The 9,698-nt window shown below is 38.5% G+C and overlaps 2 protein-coding genes across 3 annotated transcripts in view; both read left to right on the top strand.

Annotated features, from left to right (window-relative positions):
• The first annotated feature begins 1,039 nt into the window (after positions 1-1,039).
• Positions 1,040-3,017, top strand: LOC109542099 (S-methyl-5'-thioadenosine phosphorylase). Its single transcript, XM_019911157.2, has 7 exons — positions 1,040-1,240; positions 1,421-1,624; positions 1,686-1,820; positions 1,873-1,979; positions 2,032-2,140; positions 2,190-2,353; positions 2,402-3,017. Exons 1-7 carry the CDS (start codon positions 1,048-1,050, stop codon positions 2,525-2,527), a joined length of 1,038 nt encoding a protein of 345 aa, XP_019766716.2. The 5' UTR covers positions 1,040-1,047; the 3' UTR covers positions 2,528-3,017.
• Positions 3,018-7,225: 4,208 nt separating this feature from the next.
• Positions 7,226-9,698, top strand: part of LOC109534603 (mannosyl-oligosaccharide alpha-1,2-mannosidase IA) — a 64,535-nt gene continuing 62,062 nt past the window's right edge. For both annotated transcript variants that reach the window (XR_007280730.1, XM_048663344.1), the window contains exon 1: positions 7,226-7,665. Coding sequence is in view for 1 of the 2 variants with exons in the window: in XM_048663344.1 (XP_048519301.1) it covers positions 7,342-7,665 (324 nt within the window). In the remaining variant the exon portion in view is untranslated. The remainder of the gene's footprint in view (positions 7,666-9,698) is intronic.

Genomic DNA, 9,698 nt, shown 5'->3' with positions numbered 1-9,698 from the left:
GGACTAAGAGCGGTTTTCAGGACCCGCTCTAATTTTAGACTTTTGTATTTTGCGTGAATATTAGAAACACTCCTAAAATGACGCGTAATGTGAAAATGTGCGTATATTAAGGCTCTATCGCACAATTCTAACTACAAATTTTGCAGCTTAACAGGTTCTCTCAATTTGAGCCAAAAACTAATAGCGGGTTTTAAGACCTGCTTTAATTTCAGATGTTTGTATTTTAAATGAAAACTAGAAACAATTTTAAACTGATATTCCATATAAAAAGGTACGTATTTCAACGCTCTATCCTGCCATGCTAACTACAGCTTTGCAGCTCAACTGGTTCTCTAAATTTGAGACAAATGCTAAGAGCGGCTCTATCCAGCAATACTACCTAGAGCTTTGCAGCTTAACCGGTGAATTGATTATGAAAAAACTGGCAAACTGATCAAACTCATACAGTATTTAAAATAAAGCTTCCTCTAAATTCCAATAAAACTGTGATTCTGAAATCTGTCTGGGTTGTTGAGAAATGCTCTGAGGAACTCGGAAGTGCACAAGTGGCGGAGTCTAGGAAATAATGACAACTTTGAAAAATGAGTATGAAAAAAAACTGGCAGGCCCAAACTGGTCAATTTAATTTAAGCTCTAAAGTTAAAAAGTTAAGCTCTAAATTTGCTACAAAAACTAAGAGCGGTTTTCAAGACCCGCTTTAATTTGAAATTTTCCTATTTTGCGTAAAAGCTAGAAACATTCCCAAAACGATGTTTAGTATAAAAAAAGTAGCCATTTCAAATCTCTTTCCAACAAGAACGTTGCAGCTCAACCAGTTATCTAAATTTCTAAGAAGTCTAACAGCGGTTGAAAGGCGCGCTGATTTTCTCACTTTGCGTATACACTAGAAACGTTCCTAAAATGCTGTTAAATGGTAAAAAACAGTACGATTTTCAAAGCTAATAAAATAAAAGAATAACAGTATAAAAATGTAAAAACCAATAAAACGATAACTACATACAAATCAAGCTTGTGAACGTTGGATTATGTTCCTTATGGAATTTAAGCATGGAAAACTTGCGCACAATTCAGATATATCGCTCGATCAAGCCCTCCTACTGCTACCAGGGATCGATTCCTCGCAGTCAGCTGTTTGTTTTCCCATACGAGGAATTAATCAAATATTACAGACCAAGTGGCTTTTTAGACCAATTCGTCAAATTTCCGGACAAGAGAATTAATAGTTTCCAGACGATTTATGGTAAGATTAATTTTTCGTAAAGAAACTTCTTGACCGATTTCAAAGTCCATTGGCAGCATTCCATCTAATTAAACACTATTTACCTATTTCAAAACCGAGCTATAATCTCCCGTCAATATTGACTGCAAGTAATCAAAGTTAAGATTTTTTCTGGGCTCACTTAAGGAAAAATCGCACTAGATGTTTTGCAGATGCCGCCAAATGTGAAAATTGGAATAATCGGTGGTTCCGGTCTGGATAACCCGGACATTTTAAGGAGCCAAACGGAAAAACGCGTCACTACTCCTTATGGCGAACCCTCGGACATCCTTATCTTGGGCGAAATAGGGGGTGTGGCGTGTGTGCTGTTGGCCAGACATGGGAGGAAGCATGATAAAATGCCTGGTCGGTGCCTAAACTTGAATAAATCACCCACTCCTCAATTACTGACAAAAATGCAGTTTAGGAGCAGTGAACTACAGAGCAAATATTTGGGCATTGAAGCAAGAAGACTGTACTCACATAGTAGCAACAAATGCTTGCGGATCTCTGCAGGAAAACATCCGACCAGGGAGCCTAGTGATTTTAGATGCCTGGATAGGTAATGAAGTTTTTTTCACAAAAAAGCAGCCGATCAAAAGCAAACTGTTCAGATAGAACGACAAACCGCATTCAAACATTTTACGATGGAGAGCTGGGCCATCCTCCGGGAGTGTGTCACATGCCCATGGAGCCAGCTTTCCATCCTTTACTGCGACAGGTATTTCCGTATTATCCTTCTCGGATCATTTACGACGTTTCTCCACCACCAGGTGATGCTTGAAGCGGCTTTCCACATTGGGCTGCAGGTGAAGGACGGTGGCTGTATTGTAGCTATAGAAGGGCCACGGTATTCTAGTAAAGCTGAAAGCCTGCTTTTCCAGTAAGACTTAGCGCTCCAAAAATGAAAGACTCCTATGGATATTTTTTTGAAAATGGGGCGCTGACCTAGTGGGGATGACCACCGTGCCTGAGGTGGTGCTAGCTAAAGAAGCTAGGCTAATATATGCAGTTATTGCAATGGCAACTGATTGGGACTGTTGGAGGTCGACTGGGGAGAAAGTTTCTCACAATGCAGTTCTGAAGGTGTTTCAGGTACTGACTCAAATTGACCCCACAAATTACTGCCAATAGGTCTTGTAGGAAAACGTTCAGCAAATAGTTAACCTTCTCCAAGCCCTAATTCCAAAAATTGCCCAGCAAAATTGGGATGAAGCCATCAAGCAGATACATTCACTGGTAGCAGACAGTGTGATACTGCCGGAATAATTGCAAATATGGGATCAATCTAGAACTTTCTTGGCCCGCACTCACTTGTAATTACACCTAGACGTCTATGAATCTGGAGTAGGCTCCAAACGAGAATGTATTCAATTTCGTCTTGAGACACTTACACTTAGAGCTATTATCAGTACATATTGGGGAATCACACAGGATATCAGGAAGAGACAGTTGGTTAAAACTGCACCTGAGAGTGTCTATCTGAGGCTGCCTTTGTAGTTAGCAATGCATTTTACTATATTTCTTGTTCTTTTAGATGTCAATTCGATACGGTTCTCAAGGTTCCTGTAAGAGTATTATACAGCCTGACTGACTTAAAGTCTCCCGTGCATTATTTTGCTTTTTTATCATTTATTTACTTATTTAACGACTTCATATTGAAAATACTTTCAATTTGATCGCTTTTTGTCTTGACAATATGCTGCACGCAAGTGACTTTGTAGTAATACGTTATAGTAGTTATACGGTGCCATTCCTGCTGAAGTATTTTCTTGAGAGCTTCCAAACTCTCGTTTTTTTAGCAAGCATTTGCCTTCAAAATACCCCGAAAAGAGAAATCCATCGGGTTCGCATCCGGAACATTTCCCATCCATTGCGACGAAGAAATGAAGCCCGGAACGTCGCTTTTTAATCATTCTTTACTGACTCACCCTTTGTGAGACGGTGCTTAGTCTTGTGGGAACGTCCAGCGCTTTCGATTGAAATATTTGTTTGCCCAGGGCTTGAATGCGCCTTCTAAAGCTTTTCGGGGTATATATGGTTCCACTACTGCTAGTGGTTCCTGAACAATTAGTTCTAGAACTTTGAAAAAATGTTGCGCGGTTTTTAGTGCTTCCAATCATTGCATTACGTTCTTCTGAGACTCATTACTTCATAACCGCCCGATGCATTTAAATTCGAACAAGAACCATGGATAGACAAGGCTTCAGCTTATATGTGCTGGAAAACTAGTTTCCTTCCAATTATTCGTTCCTTCATAACGTATTCTCAAACTTTGGGAAATTTTGGACGGGTTTTTCACTTTAGCACCATGCACTTTTGCAGCTCATTTCTGAGCCGCTGCTTGGGAAATAAAAAAAACCGTGACTTGCGGGTTGTAGTGTTCACGGTTCCACTGCAGCTAACCGTTCCTGAATAATTAGTTCTTGAACTGAAATGTCTTGCGCCGTTTTTAGTGTTGCATTACGTTCTTCTGAGATTCATTACTATATAACCGTTCAAAATACTAAAATTTAGACAAAATCGGTCGTTAGAAGAAGCTTTAGCAGATAGGGTTTGCAAAATTGTTACCATTCCGATTAGTGGTTCCTTCACCACACATTCTCAAACATTGAAAGAAGTATTGCGGGAATTCAAAATTGTAGACATGTCCTTCTGAAGCTCATTTCTGAAACAATTCTTTCAACAGACAACAAAGCTTTTGTTTATCCGCGTTGCAAAAGTGGTTCCATTCCAAACAGTGGTGCCTTCAGAACGCATTCTCCAACTTTGAGAAATTCTTGACAGGCTTTTCGAATTTGCATTACACGATTTCTGAGACGGTGTCTCTGATATAGGCCTGGCGGGTTCAGCATGCCATAAAGAAAGCATCCATTGATGGCTGTAGTGCATATGATTCCATTCCAACCAGTGGTTTTTTCATACGTAATTCTTGAACTTTGACACGCTTCTGCGCGTTTCTTTGTTTCTGTAATATGATCTTCTGAGATTCGTTACTGCATAGCCGCAAAAGATCTTTCAATGTGGAGAACAGCAGTCGATAGCGAAAGCTTCCTTTTATCGGTTCTGTAAAATTGGTTCCATTTCATCAGCCGGATCTCTTATAACGCATTTTCAAACATGAGAATTTTTTCAGGAGTTTGTCAATTTAACACTAGGCCCTTCTGAGACTCAATTCTGAAACTGTACTTGAGATATGGACAGGCGGATCTCAGGAAGCCGCAAATAAAGGTTCAGTGCACGTTTCCAGAATATTTCGTTCCATTACAGCAACGAATTCTTCCATAATTAATTCTTGATCTTCAGAAGTTATGGCGCATTTTTTCATTTTTGCACCTCATTTCTGAGCCGCTGCTTGAGATATAGGCATGGAGGTAGCAGAAGGCCATAAGGAAACGTTCAGTTGAGGGTTTGAATGTTTATGGTTCCACTGCAGTTAACAGTTCTCGAACTTTAAAAATATATTGCGCGGTTTTTAGTGTTGCATTACGTTCTTTTAAGATTCATTACTATCTAACCGCTCAAAATATTAAAATTTAGACAGAACTAGTCGATAGAGAACGCTTTAGTAGATAGGGTTTGCAAAATTGGTACCATTCCGACTAGTGCTTCCTTCACCACAAATTTTTAAGGTTTGAAAGAAGTATCGCTGGGATCTCACATTTTATACATGTCCTTCTGAAGCTATTTCTGAGACAATTCTTAAGCTGTGGGCATGAGGGTTCCAGCATGGCATACCGGAGCTTTAGTTGAGGATTGGAGTTGATATGGTTCCATTCCAACTAGTAGTTCTTTCATAATTAATTATCGAACTTTAAAATAATTTTGTGTAATTTTTAAGTTTTGTATTACGCTCCTTTGAGGCTCACCACGTCATAACCACCAGAGGCATTGCAATTCGCATAACAGCCATGGATCGAGGAATATTTCGTTTATCGGCGTTGCAAAAGTGGTTCCATTCCAAACAGTTGTTCCTTCACGACGCATTCTCCAACTTTGAGAAATTCTTGACAAGATTTTCAAATTTGCATTAGACACTTCTGAAGCTCATTTCTGAGACGCTGCTTCTGATATGGGCCTGGATGGTCCAGCACGCTCTATAAAAAGCATTCATTGAGGGCTGTAGTGTATATGGTTCCATTTCGGACAGTGGTTTATTCAGAACTAATTCTTGAACTTTGACAAACTTTTGCGCGTTTTTGTGTTTCTGCAATATAATCTTCTGAGACTCGTTACTTTATAGCCGCAAAATATATTTCAATGTGGAGTACAGCAGTCGACAGCGGAAGCTTCCTTTTATCGGTTCTGTAAAATTGGTTCCATTCCATCAGCCTGATCTCTTATAACGCATTTTCAAACTTTTTTTTCATACAGATTTTTTGAGGAGAGACTCAATTCTAAAACTGTACTTGAGATATAAACACGCGGGTTTAAAATGTGAAGTCATAAAGAAAGGTTCAGTGTACGTTTCAAAGGTATCTGGTTCCATTCCAGCTACTAATTCTTCGATAATTAATTGTTGATGTTCAAAAAATATTTGTGCATTATAGCCTTCTGACGCTCTCTATCACCGAAACTGTCGAAGATATCGGAAATACGGTGGTGCTTCTTTTCTGGTGACCGTTCCTTTAAGTAAACAAGATCATTTCGCCTGTTAAAACTTTGCTCTGCTTTCAATATTAACTCATCAGAAAAGACAATTTGTCTTCGGCAGTTGGTCACTGGGGTGCCAACAAAGTAACTCATTTGCTTTTTGGGCTAACTTATTTTTGTTCAACAGTAATTTCCTGAACTGTTCAGAACTTGCTTGACTTTCATCTCATTTCTCAATATGTGCTGCATCCGTTCAGCAGCCTGTTTTCTTCCACTCCGACGCGGATTTTGATCGATTCGTGCCTTTAGTTTTCGAATGTTTTCTGGTATTGATGCAGTCTATTTCGCATCATCTCCATACGGTTTTGCCAAACTTTCTACTCATTTGAAGACGTTTGAATTGATTAACGATAGCAGCCAAATATAGAGCATTTACACTGTTACGATTGAACTCCATCGCGTATCTGTGTCGAGTGTGTTCTATTCTATTCAACTTAGAATAAAATGCGTTTAAACATATATAAATAATGTAATAAACAATCAGGCGTCAAATTTTCACCCTCGGGTGCATTGGTCAGATTGGAATCCATCAAAAGCATTTGTTAATAGATGATGAAGTGTATTCAAGCACCGCATTTACTGGTTTTTTTTAATCTTTACCTGATGGAAATGTAGTAAATTTCAATGGGGGAATAGTGGTTGAAACAGCATTTTTGCATAAAAATGCCGCTAAGAAAAATTGTTGGTGCAAAGATTTTCTATAAGTTGAGCATATTGTTGACCGCGAACGCAAGCGCTGTTTCATTTATAGTAAGAAACGATTTCTGCAGTGCATGAAAACACAAAATAATGCCAATTTGCTTAACTACCTAACTTAATGCCAGTGAGTCTCCAAATCTATTCTGCAAAAATTACAAAGTAATTTGTATTATGTGTTGATCTTGATCGATTTATTCAGTCCTGATCAATTCGAAGATCGAAAAACAACCGGTTTCCATCATAACATGCACCTTAATGTCAGAAACTGCACTTTTAAATTGCAATTTTCTGCCAAAAACTTACTTTCACTGCAAAACTGAATGCACCACATGAACAAACCAAATCCCGACTGGACGAAAATCATTGCAAATCATCCATTTGATTGAGTACATCTGGGCTTTTGATTAAATCACTTTGATACTGGCTTGACTGATGGCCACCAAACTACTGACACCCCGGCAAAGAAGATCGCAGAAACGTCAATGAAAATGGTCGACTGTTTCGCCCACAGATGGCCCCAGTTGGTTAAATACATTTATCATTACGAATAAGCATAAAACCTTATCTCGGTTTCCCACCTGTGTTTCAGAAATCTGCGAATAGAGAGTAAAACTGTCTAAATTGTAACCAGCTGTCTTTCTGTCAGTTTGTGTCGCGTGTAGATGGGTAGTGTTTGTTGGTTAACGCGAGTGACATCGCGAACTTATTCTAAACGATATTTATGAGGCAAAATGAGCGCCACAGGAGGAATGTTGCCCATGTACTACTCCAATAAACCGGTCTCCTTCTGGAGGTTCTTCCGGTCCAAAGAGAAAATCGTCATATTCTTCGTGTTTCTTACCTTTTGCATGGTTTGTTTTGGTACGTTTTTCTACCTGCCCGAGTTTAGGGGCTCGGGCGGCCGAGTGTACGATCAGATTAAACGAGCGGGCCCTGATCTTCTGATCCCACCGCCTCTCCAGATGGAAGACAGTCGGGAGACTCAGCGGTTCATTCGGCATGAAGAAGACGCCCGAGATGACCCCCATATCCTTGATGATCGTGAAAAGTTAAAGGTAATCTGGCAATTTGCTTCAGATCATCAATTAATATTGCTGAGGTCAAGAAGAGGTTCACTGATAAAACCGTGTTATTTGTAACACGCTCGCATGGCTGGTTTAATAGTTTAACGCTGAGCAAGGACCTTAATTGAGGTTATGACTAGCTCATTAAAGTGTACTTGGTGTCTTGTCTTACAGTTAGATGACCTAAACTTTTACGGTTTTTGTCATATTTTTCTCTTGTTCGCATTCATTTGCCACTTAGGAGGACTTATTTCAATTATAGCAGTTGGTAAAAGGAGGCCAACCTATCACTTATTAATAGTGTGGGGCTTAGTGTGTGACCGTCATTGTTTAGTACATCTCAGGTACTTAAAACACTACAGAGCGTTATCAGGGCCATTTAAAGGATGGGTGATTGAGTGCAGTTGCGTAGATACAGTTTTTCTTAATTAGGTATCTAGAGCTAAACTATCATAACGTGATTAACAAGCCGCACATACATTTAGGCATTTTGATGTGGATTCAGGTGTTTATAAACTCTATCGTTCCTCGTCGAGCAAAAATCACACGCAACAATATCAAAGAATTCATAAGACTTCAGTTGCTCTTCAAAAAACTACAGAAGCTGGCGCCCCATGCTCCATTTTCTGCCCATTAATTACCCCGTGTCAGGAATTTCTTGAAATTTTCGACCATGTTCTACCAGAGTCTTGTCTACAACCACTCAAAATTCCTTCAGTCGCAAAATTATAGTTTTGATTTTCTGATTTGTTTCGAAGAAAGTGACCACATTAATACCTCGATTTCTTCATATGAAATTTCAAAAATTCAGCAATAACTAGAATTAACTGAATTTGTGCACGCTCTATAACTAAGGCCTACTTACATCAGCCAAATTTCAAGTATCTGGCTAGCTGAGTTTGGAACTTTTGAATTTTTGAATCTATAAAGTCTTCAAATACACATTGCACTTTTTAGAAATCACCTTTAGAAATTCCTGGAAAATCAGCCAATGCCACAAATTTCTTGGAATTTTGGACAGTGTTCTACCAGAGTCTTGTCTACAAGCACCCAAAATTCTTTTAGTAGCAAAATTATAGTTTGGATTTTCTGATTTTTTTTAGAGCGTGACCACATTGAAGCCTCGATTTATTTACATGAAATTTTAAATTTTTTAAAAAATTCAGCAGTAACTGGAATCCACTGAATTTTTGCACACTCTATAACTAAGGCCTCCTTTAGACAGGGGCAAATTTCAAGTATCTAGCTAGCTGAGTTTGGAACTTATGAATTTTAGAATTTATGAATTCTTCAAATGCACATCTTGCACTTTTTGGGAATAACATTTAGAAATTCCTGGAAAATCAGCCAACGTCAGGAATCTCTTGAAATTTTCGACAGTGTTCTACCAGAATCTTGTCTACAACCACCCAAAATTCCTTCAGCCGCAAAATTTTAGTTGGGATTTTTTCATTTTTTTACATCAAATTATTAATTATCATTAATTCCATTACTCTTCGAAAAATTCACAGCACTTAAACAGACAATAACAATCCACTGCGAATTGCAAAATTTAATCGTGCAGTTAGCAGGCAGGATAAACTGCCGCACTTGCCTTAAGAGCCACAATAATTCTACACTTGTCATCTAAGGACGCAAAGAACATGCAATCGATCTATTGCAAAGCTGTGAGAGAAACTTGAATTTGTAAATAGAGGCATTTTAGAAAAGAGAAGAATAGTTCAAAGCTGCAAGCAAACACTTTAAATATTAAATATTTTTGGAAATTTATCTTGAATTATTCATTGCGTTTCTAAAACCGAGAATGTTAGTGAAATAAATGATAAATATTCTCAAACATGGAACGGTTCAAGCTGTAGCAGAAAGCTGCTCTTAGCGAATAGAACTTTGTTATTGGCTGTTAGCAGAGAAGTACCTAAATGGTCATAAATATATACAGGGTTGCTCATTAGTGCGTCAAAGTGCGATATCTCAGTAAATATGAAGTTTACAAGAAAATTCGTCCAACGAAAGTTTTTCACGTT

Source organism: Dendroctonus ponderosae, unplaced genomic scaffold, assembly GCF_020466585.1.
Source record: "Dendroctonus ponderosae isolate FM_Combo_2020 unplaced genomic scaffold, Dpon_F_20191213v2 Dpon_F_20191213_1, whole genome shotgun sequence".
Lineage (NCBI taxonomy): Eukaryota > Metazoa > Arthropoda > Insecta > Coleoptera > Curculionidae > Dendroctonus > Dendroctonus ponderosae.
This window is presented reverse-complemented; position numbering and strand designations above follow the sequence as displayed.